We start from the raw sequence: 15,308 nt of genomic DNA, 5'->3' as shown, positions 1-15,308 counted from the left end.
GGTCAACTGGAAGGCCAAATTTGAAGGTGATGACTATTCACCAGGCTGGCCACAAGGTGATAAATTTTTTTTATTATAATTCTTCAAGACTCTATTAAGTCAAGGAGGGATGCGGTCTAATAATTATAATAATGATAATAGCTGGCATTTATATAGTACCTACTATGTGCTAGACACCATGCTACACACACAACTCTTAAGAGGTAGACGCTATTTTTAATCCCCATTTTATATTTGAGGAAACTGAGGCAAACAGAGGTTTTTGACTTAACCTAAATTCACAGAGCTAGTAAGTATCTGAGGCTATGTTTGAACTTAAGTCTTCCTGGTCCAATGCTCTATTCATCTAGTTGCTTCAGTCAGCTTTGGGAGGTTGGAGAGAAGTGAGTAAATCCACAACAGTTAAGTCATGAATTCTTGAAGAATTAAGCAATTGCCTAGTAGAGTATGGTAAACAAGTGAACATTCAAAATTAATTTACTATAAGGATATAAGTTTATCCTGCATACTCTGAGTCCAGAATATGCAGTATCTTCATACACACATATATTGTTTGTTTGTTTGTTTCTTTTAAGCATCAAGATTTGATTACTTAAGTCAGATTTTTTCAGTGTACCAAATGGCACACAATAATGCTGGAGCAGTAATTCCCAAACCTTCTCTGCTTCCCAAGGGACCCACTTCTTACATATGTACCTCAAAAATGAAATCTAGCTTTCTGAGAGAAGAGAGAACCAGGAAAATGTGAGAATTAAGTAATTATAACTCCAGAGATGGAAAATTTATAAAGCTGAAGAACTTGGGTCACTGACCTGGATTCTGGGTTTTAATGTAAAATCACCATAATTTATTTGAATCTTTCCTATTCTACTTGCATTTTCTATTTGGTATTAGGTTTGTTTTCTCCAGATTTTACGTAAAATAATATATTGAATTTAGATTACTTTCTAAAATAACTCAAACATCTTTAGGGCTAAGTTCAAGGAAGGTAGCCTTTCACTGTAGAGAAAAAAAGCAGTGAATTTAAAGCCCTTCAAAACTGGGCTCCAATTTTTTCCCCTAGATTTATCCAGTAATCCCTTTCAGGAACATCACTGAGGGTCAAACTGGTTATTTTGTCTTCCTCACACATAGAATACCCAGACAAAGCCTTTCTACCAATTGTTCCCCCAAGACTGTTATACACTCCTTCTTAACCTCTAACAGAATCCTTAGTTTCTTCCAATGCTCACCCCAGATCATCTCAGCATGATGTTTTTCCTGACCATAACCACCTCTCCAGTGTATTACCTTATAGTTTTGTGTATATTTTGAAAAAATATTATATTTACTTGTTTTACATTTTATTTGTATATTTATACATAAATATATGTATGTAAATATCTATATATAACACATTTCCTCTTATAGAATATAAGTTTCTTGAAGGCAGAGATTGTTTCTTTTTTTGTAGTTACTTTTAATTTCATTATCCTCAGGACTTAAAGTGGCTGGTTCTTAAGAAATGCTTAATGACTGATTTAATTTCCATTTATTTATTTATTTATTTATTTATTTATTTATTTTTAAAACCCTTACCTTTTGTCTTGAGTCAATACTGTGTATTGGCTCCAAGGCAGAAGAGTGGTAAGGGTAGACAATGGGGTTTAAGTGACAAGCCCAGGGTCACACGGCTGTGAAGTGTCTGAGGTCAGATTTGAACCTAGGACCTCTCCTCTCTAGGCCTGGCTCTCAATCCACTGAGCTATGCAGCTGCCCCCATGACTGATTTAATTTTGTAATCAAAAGACCTAGGACCACAATCTGATTGTCATTTGCATTATACTTCTCTTGGTCTCAGTTTCCTCAGCCGAAAAAGCTCTTTCTTCACAGGGTTATTATGCGGAATCTAATAAGACAATGTACTTACATAAAGCACTTCACAAATCCTAAATCCTGTATCAAAATGTCATTCCTCTTGAAGATAAACTTTAAAACTCCTTTCAGTGCTGGAAGAGCCTATAATTCCCCTAATGCAGGGAATTCTTGACCTTTTTGTGTCATAAACACCCATGGCAGTTTGGTGGTGATGTCTGTGCATCCCTTCTCCGAGTGTCTTTTTTTTTTTTTTTTTTATTCACAACTAAATTTCAGTTAGTGGTAAAGAGAAAGATCTAAGTTTTTTTCGATCTACGTTCACGTGAAGAATCCCTTGCTTAGGGAGTGTTTCTGCTCCTTCCAAGGTACCACCAAAGTGATTTTGCCATCGCTTGCTTCTGAGTGAACTTTCACTCAAACCGTTAGCAGAGAAAACAAAGGGAGCATGCTCACTAGCAAGTCTGGGAGTCCCCTTGTGGCCCGCCCTCCCTTTTATAGAGGGGCGAAAGGGAGGGGCCTGGCGCAAGCCCCGAGAACCTAGCCCTAGAGGGGTGGGGGGGGGAAGTACAGGGGAAGCCCAACCTGGTGACGTATCACGGCGTCCCCCACCAGGGGGCGGGGCCGCCTCAAACTGGTTCTTTGCGGCTCGCGCCAGCTGTATTTCCCTCCGCCTCTTCCCCTTCCCTCCCCTCCCCTTTTCTTCCCCTCCCCTGCAAAAGCGCGGGCTGGCCCCACGGCCGAGGTTCCGCTGGTCGGGCTCGGACGCCGGGGGAGGGGGGAGTGGAAAGAACGAATGCCTCATGCCAGCGTCCGGAGGGGCTCTTCTCCTTTACCGAGACGATTTCTCGGTTCCACCAGCACCCAGAGACCTTTACACAGAGTCCGACTGCCCCGCGTTTCACGGGTCTTTCGGTCCCTCTTACCCGAAGTTCCCCCCCACTTCCGGTCGGGCAGCAAGAAGCGCCGCTCTCCTCCCCTCAGGAGCGCATGCTGGGGTAAGTTGTGAGTGGGGCGGAGTTGGCAGTGAGCTGGAGCCAAGAGTGAGGAAACGGTTCGGCTTCCCCTGCGGACCCCGACCATAGAGAGAAAGAGAGAGAGAGAGATCACTCCTTGCTTCTGCGACTTCATTTTTCAGATGAGGAAACTGAGGCCCCGAGAAGGGCAGGGTCTGACTCCAGCTCCTTAGCAGAGAGGGAGGGAGCTCATAATCTCCCTCCCACCCCGCCCCGTTTCCTCTTACTCCCACTGTCCTGCAGGGCGCCGGTCCCGCAGTACTCCAGTGGGATTGCTCGATAGCCCGCTACCTGTTGAATGAATGAAGCGACTTAGATAGAGCGAGCTTTGAAGTGGCCCGAGGACGAGAAGCTGGGCCGGGCGCCCTCATTCAGTCCCAGACATTGAGGGCGGGTGGAGCACGGTGCAAGGTGGAGTTGGGAAGACACAAAGTTTAGATAATCGATAATCTCGTATCAGTGCTTTTTCAGTAAAAGGATTGCTTTTTAAGATTTCTTTTTTTTTTCTTTTTCACTACAAAGATTCTCTTTTCTTCTTTTCCCTCTTCTTTCTTCCTCTTCTTTTACTCCCTTCATTTCTTTCTCTTCCATTTCTCCTTCCCTCTTTCTTTAACCTCATTCTCTTCCGCCTTCCCATTTCTCTTCCTTTCCCTTCTCTCTTTCTTTCTCTCCTCTCCTCTCCTCTCCCGAGTGTCTGACACTATTTGAAGTTTGAAACGAATGGTATAACTCCCATATCTAGCCCTTTATCTTTGCCCTGAGTTTTAGTCCTAAACAAGCTTCTCAAAAAAAAAAAAAAACAAAAAAAAAAACCAACAATGCTTTTTTTACCATCCGTCTTAGAACCTATATTGTGTATTGATTCCAATAGGTCTGGGTCTAGATCTAAGCCATCTAGCTCCCCCTGTTAATGCAGATTAAATTGAAAAAGGCTTTTGGGAAACCTCGTATTTCCAACTCGAATGGGCATCTTTAGCGCCTAAACTTCAGTATGTGCTACAGTGAATTTAACTGCATTCTCCTAACCGTGACAGTCCTTCCAACTGCTCTATCCCAATTAGTTGCTATATCTTAAAGATTCTACCTTGGCATTATCTCTAGAAACAATTCCTCTCCCTAACCACACAAATTGCCTCTACCACTTAGTTTAAGGCAAATTTACCCTACCCCCTTTACGTCTGGTGGATTGTTGCACAACTTTCCTAACACCTCTTTAATCTGTTTTATTTACATTTGCTAAAATGACCCTCCTAATGCACTGGTCTAATTTGGTCATTTCCTTTTGCCTGTAGGATAAAATATAAATTCTTTTGCTAGTATTTAAAGACCTCTAGAATCTGACTCCAAACTATCTTTTCTATCTTAATTTCATTCTACTCACTTTTACTCACATTTTATTTGTTTCAGCCAATCATATTCATATTGCTCCCCATGTCTGGAATTCAAGATGTTCACTCAGGTCAGATGCACCTCTCTGAAGTTTTCTTTCACTATACTATCCAGTCCTCAAAATTTTCTTAGCTCTTTCATATATGATTTAGTGTTGAAAGAAATCTTAGACATTTAATATGATTCTCATTTTAAAAAATGATTGCCCTTAGACCTAGAGAAAGAAACAACTTAACTAAAATACATAGCTACCAAGCAGCAGAGTTGGATTTTAACCCTAGATGTGCTAACTCCAAATCTAGTACTTCATAAAACATGTATGTCTACATGTAGATATATACATATGTAGGGTTGTATATGTACATATGAATATATGTAGGTACATACACATATATCATTTATAAAAGTCCTTTACCAAAAATAACCCTGCAAGGTAAGACAACTAATTATAATAGAAACATTGCTTAGACCAGTCAGAGGATTTGAATTCATATCCAAGCTCTTCTACTATATCTGTGTTCTTGAAGCAGATTATTTAACTTCTTTAAACCTTACTGTCTTCACTTATTACATGACAGGTATTAGACTAGATGAACTGAAAGACCCCATCCATCCCTACATTTATGAAATGTGTTCCCTATTTTACAGAGAAGGAAACTGACTTTTTAAGAAGTGTTAAGTGAATTGACTGTGGTCACACAGCTTATAAAATATTGGAGCTCTCCTTACCATAAGCCTTAGCATTTTTCATCACATCAAGCTACCACATCAGCTGCCTGGTGAAGAATATCATGTACCCAGAAGGTTATTGTATATGTCTTATCCATCACATTAGATCCTAAAGGACAAATGTCTTCTATATTTGTATCCTTAGCATCACTATCTTGCCACCTAATGGGTCATAACATGTTGGCTAAATTGATAAAGTTCATAATACATCTTTTTTTGTTGTTTTTTTTTTTTAAACCTTTAACTTCTGTGTATTGGCTCCTTGGTGGAAGGGTGGGCAATGGGGGTCAAGTGACTTGCCCAAGGTCACACAGCTGGGAAGTGTCTGAGGCTGGATTTGAACCTAGTCTCTAGGCCTGACTCTCAATCCACTGAGCTACCCAGCTGCCCCCCCCCCATAATACATCTTAACAAAGTAATAGATTAACACTGCTAGGGAATACAAAATTATAAGATGCAAAACTTATCCCATGAGGAACTTAGAATTTAGTCGAGACAGAGGCAGCATATGTTAAATACCTAAAATAATTTGATCATGTAGATCAGTGATTCCCAAAGTGGGTGCTACCGCCCTGGTGGGTGCTGCAGTGATCCTGGGAGGCGGTGATGGCCACAGGTGCATTTATCTTTCCTATTAATTGCTATTAAAATTAAAAAACAATTAATTTCCAGGGGGCTAAGTAATATTTTTTCCGGAAAGGGGGCGGTAGGCCAAAAAAAAGTTTGGGAACCATCGATGTAGATGCTATAGAAATTCAGGATAGGAAAGGATCACTGTGAATTAGAATTTCCACATTGTAAGTTCATAGGGTCATAGATTTTAGAACTGAAAAGGAACATGGAGGGGCTTATTGATAAAGGATTTTGGAATTCTATGAAAATGAAATAGATTATATTGTAGAGAAGAGTAGATAATTAAGCCTTCTCTGTAGAATGGCTTCCATAAAATAAATAACCCCCTTTTAAGCACAGTGGTAGGTTTGAAGGTTAAGTGGGAAAACCTAAAGTTTTATCATTCATGACTATTTTTCTTTTTTTGAAAGCCAAGGAATATATTAAAATAGAGCATTGTTTCATACTTTATCTTTCTGACTATTATTATTGCCTTAAAATTATACTGTATCTCTTAAATAATATTAATTTGTATCTTGTGTTGAATTCGGGTATTTTGTTGCAGAGAATTAGATTTAACAGTCCATTTAGGAGTTGTTTTCAGTTTGTTACCATCTGCTTGTTTTCTATTTTTCCTTGCCTTTGGGTATTTCATAAAATCCAAATTCTTGTGTTACATTAATCTCGAAGTTATACTCCTCTACTTCTCAGCTCTTTTGATGTGTGGTTCACAATATTTATTTCATTCCCAACTCTTATTCTTATACTAGGAAACTTTAAATATTCACAGATTTTCTAACCTCTCAATTTCTCAGAGCCAAGTCCTATGACCTGCTTCTTTATCTTAACCATGAATAGGTTAGATCACTCACCATTACTCTCAAGTTTTCTGCTTCCTAAATTAGAACCTTTGACCTCTCCCTTCACTGACCATAATTCCATATGCTTCTATCCTTCCTAAATGTATCTCCTTTAAAATCTCCAGAAATTATACCCTTTTAGTAAAACCTTTAATATCTCCATCTCTCAGTAGTTTTTCAGGCTGTTTCCCATGTCTGCCCTGATTTCATTTTCCTTCTTTTGTAACTTCTATCCAGTAGGTAGCCACTTATTATACACTGTTTTCTGACCTTTGTTGCCTTCTATTGGCACTCTCTCTTGTTCTATTACCCCTCACTTATTGTCAGATCTTAACTCTAGATTATTGTTATCATCTACCTTGTCTGCTCCTGTTGAGTAGCAGCTAGACTGCTGTAGAAATTCTCTACCAATACAGAGTGGGTATATTACATCTTCATATTATCTAATCTGATCTGGTCACTCATCTCAACAGGGCAATACTTTTTTCCCTCCCTAATTGATTCCCCATTTCGCTCTACACAGAAGCTATTTTAAACACCTTCCCTCTTCAAGACTCTTATATTTTCCCCTTTCTCAATGAGGGCCTTACTTCAATAAGAAAATTAAGACTATTCAGCCTGAACTCCTGTTTCTCCCATTTACTTAATCTTTTTTTTTTTTTTAAACTCTTGCCTTCTGTCTTAGAATCAATTCTAAAACAGAAGAGCAGCAAAGGATAAGCAAATGAGGTTCTGTGGCTTGCCCAGGGTTATATAGCTAGGAAATGTCTAAGGTCATATTTGAACCAAGGCCCTCCTAACTCCAGATCTGGAGCTCTATCCATGGTGCTGCCTAACTACCTTCTACTTATTTAATCTTAAAATCCTTTGGCATCACTACTTGTCCTCTCCTTTACTTTCCTCGAAGTTTTTAAAAAAAAAACAAAACGCAACAACAACCCATACCTTCTGTCATAGAATCAATACTGCATATTGCTCCTAAGGCAGAAAAGCAGTAAGGGCTAGGCAATTTGGGTTAAGTGACTTTGCTCAGGGTCACACAACTAAAAAGTATCTGAGGCTATATATGAACCCAGTACCTCCTATCTTTAGGCCTGGCTCTCAAATCCAGTGAGTCACCTAGCTGCCCTTCCCTTCAAAGTCTGACAAGAGGTAGCTCTTCTCTTTGCCAAGACCAACCATTCTACATGTGTATTTGATCTCATCCCCTCTTCAGTAAATATCTTTTGTCATCTCCTCCAATCTTTCTTTTTTTTTTTTTCTGTTTCTACTGATTTCTTCCTCATTGCCTTTAAACATAGCAAAATCTAATCTCATTCTGAAAAGACTTTTACTTTTCTTTCTCTCAAGCTATTATTCGGTAGCTCATCTCCCTTCCCCCACCAAATTCCTTTAAAAAACTGTTCACACTCCCCACTTTTCTTACCTCTCACTCCTCAACCCTTACTTTAAAAAGCTATCACTTAACTGAAATTACCATCTCTAAAAGTTTTCCTTGATCAGTTAATTGCCAAATCTGGTGGTCTTTTATCAGACCTTAACCTTTTTGACTGCTGCTGGTTTTACACTTTTGAATTCCTTAATATTAGAGGTTGTTTTTTTAAACCTCTTTCTTTATGTCATTGCTTAACACAGTGACCAGGACCACCTAGTGCAGTGATGGGGAACCTTTTAGAGACTGAGTGCTCAAAGTACAACCCTCATGCCACATATGAGGACCCACCCCTCCCTTACCCCAGGCCGGGGAGGGAGGAAGTGCTCCCATTGGGTTGCTGAGCAGAGGGGTGGGTGAAAGGAGAAATGTCCTCCAGTGCCAGTGGAGGGGGAGAAGCAGCCCCCTCTGGCATTCATGCCATAGGTTCACTAACATGGGCCCCTAGTAAGTTTATTACCTGATCTGTCTATCCACTCCTCCATCTCATTTATTAGATCATATCCTTATCATGCCCCCTAACTGTGGGTGTTCTCCAAAGTTCTGTCCTAAATTACTTTGTCTTTTCCTTCTACACTTTCAGTAACCTCATAAAATTCCATGAGTTTAATTCTCTCTCTGAACATCTATATACCCTGTCTCTTCTTGGACTTTTACTCCAGTGTTAGTAATTGCCTATTGACTGTTTCAAACTAGATGTTCCAGAGGCATATTAAATTCAGTAATATCTAAAAGTGAGCTATTCTCCCCCCCCAAATCCTACCCTCTTCCAAATTTCCCTCTACCTGTCCAAAGCATTACCATCTTTCTAGTCTCCCAAATTCAGAACATCAACATTACCTTTGACTCTTCCACTCTCCTTCACCTAACATATTCAAACAATATCTCACATCCAATCCCTTCTCATTACTTGACCCTCCTCATTTCTTGTCCTACATACCTGGAATTCACTCCTTCCTAATAGAAGGCTTCTTTAAAGATGCATTTCAAGCTCCATTATCTGCATGAAGCTTTTTCATCTCTCCCTTTCTAGTGATTTCCCTCCCAAACTACTTTGTATTTAACCACTTTATAAATATTTATATCTTTATGGTATATATTTGTTCTTGTCTTCCCATTAGGCTGTAAACTTTGTTAAATAAACACTTATGAACTGACTGGTTGCACATCACCTTTACTAGAAACCTTAATCTCAATTAACAGGAGACGCAAATAAATTTCTTGTTCAGCTATGTAAGGAGTTTCTTGTAGGGGAAGATATTGAAACTCTAAAATGAGACTTGGTAAATTATCAGTTGAATTATGTTGTATGTGTAATGTGTCTAGTTCATGGTATTTATTTGATGGTCTTTTTCAACTTGGCAACTAATAATTCAAAATATTTACTAGTCTTGAGAAACTTCTGTAAGTATCCATTTCTTTCAACAGGTACAGAGATGGAGAAACACACTTTTGCTGCTCCTCTAAACATTAACCAACCTTAAAATTCTTGGTTGATATACTTATTTGTATAGCCCTTTATAGTATCATATGTGTTTGATCTCTATATACTCTATTCCTATTGTTGTTTTCTCTCATTTCATGAAGAGAAAAGGCAGATAACTGAAATAGCATTAGAAACAGATTATATATCAATATTGTTCTGAGCTTTTGAAGTCAGGAAGACTTAAATGTAAAAGCTGCTTTTGATACTTCACTATCTGTGTGACACTGGAAAAGTCACTTTATATATCTGAGCACAATTTCCTTATTTGTAAAATAAGAATGATAGGAGTCTTCCTTCAACTGTTAGTAAGGACCAAATGAGATAATATATGTAAAGCTCTTTGCAAACCTTAAAACAGTATTTTAAGTTAGCTAATATATATAGTTGTATATGTATAAATATAGGGATATGTGTGTGATTGCATGCATGTGTGCGAGCATGCATACATACCTTTATTTTAAGATAATTGGCCCTGTAATTCAGTATTTTTCTAGAATGTGACCAGGTTTCTATCCGGTGTTTTATTAGTTTATGTTAGCTATATATGGCTTAGTCTTCTGTCAGAAAAATCTTTAATTTAGCATAACTTCTATGAAAGTTATTTTCTTGGGAAAAGATAATTATGATTACCTGAAAACCATTTTAATTTCCCAAATTCCTGGAATTATGATATTATCTCACCTGTATCCCTCCTCCCCCTATTTTAAGGTGATTGATTGTGGATAATTATTTTTTTAAATCCATGTAATTGTTTTTTTATCCATGACAAGTCACACGTTAATAAAATGTCCTCTTATCATAGACATCCCCACTGTTTTCACAGAGACAGTTCTATAACTGTATAATGTGACAGCAAGGTGAGGAGAGGACATCAAGAAAGCAGAAGATTGGGAGCAAAGAAAAGCAAGATGAATGTTCCTGCAAGTAGTTGTGGAAGTCCCAGTTCTGCAGAAATAGTCAGTGACTTTAAAGATCTCTGGGCAAAACTGAAGGAATGTCATGACAAAGAAGTACAAGGTAAACATTTTTTTTTTTGCAATTTTGTCTTACCTTTCTTCACTGATGTTATCTTGAAGATATATATCCATTGATAACTGAACTGAATCTGGAAAAAGTCCTTAATTTTTGAATACCAAAGAGATCTGATCCCTTTTCTAGGGTAATTAACTTCAATTGACCATTTGTATTCCCACTGGAGTTAGGGAGTCTACAATCACTTTTATATTCATGATTAATTGAATGTTAAATACTCATATAGTTGGTTTGTGGGATGAATAGACTAGCTATTCCATCCTAGTGCTAAAATTCTTAGATTATAATGCATTTATTGCTGAGATATCACTAAAACTTGACCCACCGAAATTTGTGGTTCATTATAAAATCAATCTATCCAAGGCAATTTAAATAGGACTTCATGATGGCATAGCTTCAACTATAAAATAACTTAAGGATAGTATTTTCAAGGTCCATCATTATTCTTTAGATACATTAAAAATTTTTTTTCCATGGTTATGTGATTCATGTTCTTTCTCTCCCTCCCAACCCCCACTCCCCCCAGCCTCCCTCCCAGTAGCCTACGCACATTTCCACTGGGTTTTACTTTGTCATTGTGTCATTACTGTGTCATTGATCAAGACCTATTTCCATATTATTGATAGTTGCACTGGAGTGGTCATTTAGAGTCTTCATCCCAAATCATATCCCCATCAACCCATGTGTTTAAGCAGTTGTTTTTCTTCTGTGTTTCTGCTCCCACAGTTCTTCCTAGATACTTTTTAAAAAATCTTGGGTTTCCTTTGATTTTTAGCTTCATTAGAACTCCTTCTCAGCCTCAGCCACTTCCCAGCTGTGTGACCCTGGGCAAGTCACTTGACCCCCATTGCCCACCCTTACCACTCTTCCACCTATGAGACAATGCACTGAAGTACAAGGGTTTTAAAAAAAAAAAAAAAGAACTCCTTAGTGGGATATATTTCATATAAAATGAATTAACCTAATCTTATGATGATTTTTAAAATTGTCAATTTTGGTTTTAAAATTAAATTTCATTTTTTAGTTCCCAAATGAATATATGTTCACAGAGTAACATAGGAATCTGTACTTTTTTAGACTTCAGTGTTTTTTCATTATTCCTCTGAAATTTTAGGTAGTATAAATGCCAGCACATTTAAATAAAGAAATCTGAAAGAGTAGCATTGATAGTCCTATGTTTTGCTTTTTTTTAATTGACTTACTATATAATCTCATGACAATTAATAAATTAGCCTTAGTTTTATTGCATCTAGAATGAATGTCATATCATATGTCCTTTTAATGCTTTAGTGGATAAGTGATGTAAGATACTTAAGTTTGAGGGATGCATTAGTTAAAAGATCTTAGCCCTAGATTTGGAAGATTAGTGAAGGAAAATTAAAGAGAAGCTCCAATTCTTCTGTCTATAATATTTATTTTTTTATGAAAATATTTTTATTTTCAATTTAGCCTAAACAGACATTTAGATGAGACTATTAATATAAAGAAGTGATTTCCATAGCTTACCAAATAATTGAACCTCCCCCACCTCCATCCCCTACTCTCTACCCTCTTCCATTCTTGGGAGGAACTGTTCTCTAGTATGCTTAATTGTGGCCACTGTTTAGGTAAATTAGTAGAGCAGCATCAAATTTGAACTACAGTTGTATTGATATAGATATTTAAAATTTTATGTTTCTTTCTGAGCTGGAAAAAAAGCAAAAGTAATCTTTTAAATTATATTGTTTGGAATAAAACAACCAGAAAGATTCAGAAAGACCTTAGTTTAAATCTGACCTCAGTCACTAGCCAGGTGTTCCTGGGCAAGTCATTTAATGTGTCTGTCTTAAGTAAAATAAGGATAATAATTGTGCCTACCTCCAAGATATTATTTGAAGATCAAGTGAGATAATATTTATAAAGTACATAGCACAGTACCTAGCACATAGGTGCTTAATAAATGCCTGTTTCCTTCCCTTAATGAAATCAAATATTCAAGTGACTGCATGTTTTAGAGAATCTATTAGAGAAAAATTAACATTTATTAAACTATAGCATATTTTAGACTGTTTATTAATTAATCTTATCTTTATAATTTAAGTAGTTTTAAGAACTTTGTTTATATTACCTACTAGGGTTTTCATGTCATTTGGTAGATTTTCTTAAATGCTAGTTTTTTTGTTTGTTCAACAAATTTAAGAATTCTTTATCAGATAGAGTCAGGGCAACTTTTTTGTTAAAACTATTTAAAACTAGGACTTTTCAAATTCTTAACTTGATATGACAATTCTTCAATAACATTAACTTTTTTTTTTTTTTAATTTTAAACCCTTAACTTCTGTGTATTGACTTATAGGTAGAAGATTGGCAAGGGTAGGCAATGGGGGTCAAGAGACTTGCCCAGGGTCACATAGCTGGGAAATGTCTGAGGTCGGATTTGAACCTAGGACCTCCTGTCTCTAGGCCTGACTCTCAATCCACTGAGCTACCCAGCTGCCCCCTAACATTAACTTTTTTAAAAAATGATATTTCTTGTTTGAGATTCCTTGTCTTCCAACAGCTCCACTTTTAAGAAATATGACAGTCTCATAGAAAAAGAAATAGTATAATTTCTTATAATACAGCCTTCTATTTTATAGCCTATAGATAATAAATTAACTTATATAATTGCCACCAACACTTTGTAATCATAGTGCCATTGTCATTTGAGTTCATTCAAAAATGTCAAGGGAGAGGAATCTGGCAACTCATTACTTGGTATTATAACATGGATAATAAATGGAGAAAAATCTTTTTTGTGGTTTATTGTGCATAATATCCTTCCTGATTTACGTGGTGGCATTTTTATAGATTTCTAAAGACTTTACATTTTTTAAACACTAACTTAAAGGTCATTTAAAAATATACCTGGTTGGGTTCAGACAAATTGTGCCCTTTGCCAGTATTTCCTGTTCAACTTTTGTTTAAATTTAGATTCTCTCTTTGTGATAACATCAAAGACATGCCTAAAAGATAGTTAATTTTTTTTTAAGAAGGTAGAGCTCCTCTTATAGAACTAGTGTAAGAGTCTATTTAAGAGACATCAAACATAGACTTGCCCATACTGTATTTATTTTGAAGTTTATAAATAGGGATCAAAATTGACTTGTTTCTTTTAAATCTAGGTGTCAGCAAAAAGTAAGTTTTTATGGTTGGTCATTCCTAAAGAAAATAACATTTCCACTTGAATATTCTATCCATAGATATTTACCCTCATCTAAACTTTGCCATATGTACCTAAAGGCAAAATTTGATTGTGTATATATGTTATTTCAGTGTGCTATTTAACAGTATAATTATGTTTGGAGATTTTTCTCTTGATTGTCTTCATCCCATATTTGTTCATAGGGCATTAAAAGATAAAAGTTTTGCTTTAGGACCTTCAGATAAATTATATCATTTCAAACTAAAGAAAGTATTTAGAACAATGTTTTATAATTTTTATTTTACCAGATAGCATATAACTATGAATGCCATACAGAATATTGTTATTTATTTAGGTTTTATATTTTAGAAATATCTCATAAAGATTTTAATTTGCTCAGTTGATAAAAAGCATGTTTTGAAGTTTATTTTTCTTGATGAATAACCTTTCAGATAGCCTTGGACTCTTCCTCTTTATATTTAATTCTTATTTGTCTAACTACTTTCAGGTACAAGACATGTTGAGGATGAAGTAGCTTAGAAAAATTTATTTCCCAGATTCATTAATGTTACAGATGTGTATCTTATGAATGCTCAGTTGCATTCCTGATACCTCAGTAAAGGTATTTCCTATACTTTGCAAGTATGCTCAGTAGCTTCAAATATTATTTTTTATAAAATTAGAGTTATATTTTTGAGCCTATTGACTTCAAATGGAAATGGGACTCTCATTAACAGAAGAAACATGTCCCTTTTCAGTTTTATATTGCTCCTAAAAAAGGACAGATAAAATGTACTTAGATTCTAAAGAATATCTACATTTATTTTATCAGTCACATTTATATTAATGAACATGAGGACCAAAAATAAAAGTGTATAACACAAAGTTTCTGTCCATAACTTCAGAATTCACTATTTTGGTTTTCTTTAATTTCCTCTGATTTCTGTTATAATTTAACAAGAATTTGGGAAAGTACAAATAGCTTTCTAGAGATTTTTATGAATACTTGCTATACTTTTAAAAGAAAAGGTATATTTTCAGTGTAGAAATGAGGTCTTCCTTAATGGAAGGATAGATAAATTTCAAGGATGTTCATTGAAGCTTCCATAGGGTTGCCAACATTTCCATAGTGACAAGAATGTGACTTTACTTTTTTCCATTCTATTAGTGGATGTCAGCAAATTTAAAAGTTAAAGTTCACATAGGTTAAGTTGCCCACATTTAATAATTTACTTATAATCAAGATAGAAATTGATGCTTCTTAAGTATGGTCAAATTAATATATTTTAAAATTAGAATTTTGAAATTTCTATCTTCCAAAGGAACATTAGCAACATTTCTAATCTTCAAAGTCAAATGGGATGATCTGCCCCAATTAATCCCTTATTAATGCCCCTATTAAGAGAGAAAAGTGATTCTATGCTCATATTTGATAATTGGTGAGTCACAAGTCTTTTAAAATGTCCTGGATGCATATATTTTGATCTTGAAATCAAGTGATTTTGATCATTCCATCCAGTTAAATATAGGGGGAGGGGTGGAAAGGGTGGTAGAAAAATAGGGATTGGGATTAAGATTAAATTCTTGACAGTATTCTTTTTTAAATAACGTAACAAATCTTGTTTCATTGCTAGATTCTTCTTTGAATTTAATTTGCTTATGTTTTAAGCACATATATATTCACCTTACTAGGTAATCAGTTTGGTTCCTCCTAAATTCATATGCAAGTGGGGAT

General features: G+C 36.0%; 1 protein-coding gene across 2 annotated transcripts in view; it reads left to right on the top strand.

Annotated features, from left to right (window-relative positions):
* The first annotated feature begins 2,596 nt into the window (after window positions 1–2,596).
* The window catches only part of RBBP8 (RB binding protein 8, endonuclease), a 100,622-nt gene continuing 87,910 nt past the window's right edge, over window positions 2,597–15,308 (top strand). The window contains exons 1-2 of one of the 2 annotated variants that reach the window (XM_044666610.1): window positions 2,597–2,852; window positions 10,202–10,395. In XM_044666610.1, coding sequence (XP_044522545.1) covers window positions 10,287–10,395 — 109 coding nt within the window. In that variant the 5' untranslated portion in view covers window positions 2,597–2,852; window positions 10,202–10,286. The remainder of the gene's footprint in view (window positions 2,853–10,201; window positions 10,396–15,308) is intronic. The other variant, XM_044666602.1, reaches the window with a different exon arrangement.

This window comes from Gracilinanus agilis, chromosome 1 (genome assembly GCF_016433145.1).
Source record: "Gracilinanus agilis isolate LMUSP501 chromosome 1, AgileGrace, whole genome shotgun sequence".
NCBI classification, from domain to species: domain Eukaryota; kingdom Metazoa; phylum Chordata; class Mammalia; order Didelphimorphia; family Didelphidae; genus Gracilinanus; species Gracilinanus agilis.
The sequence above is the reverse complement of the archived record's forward strand: the minus strand, read 5'-3'. Positions and strand labels throughout refer to the sequence as shown.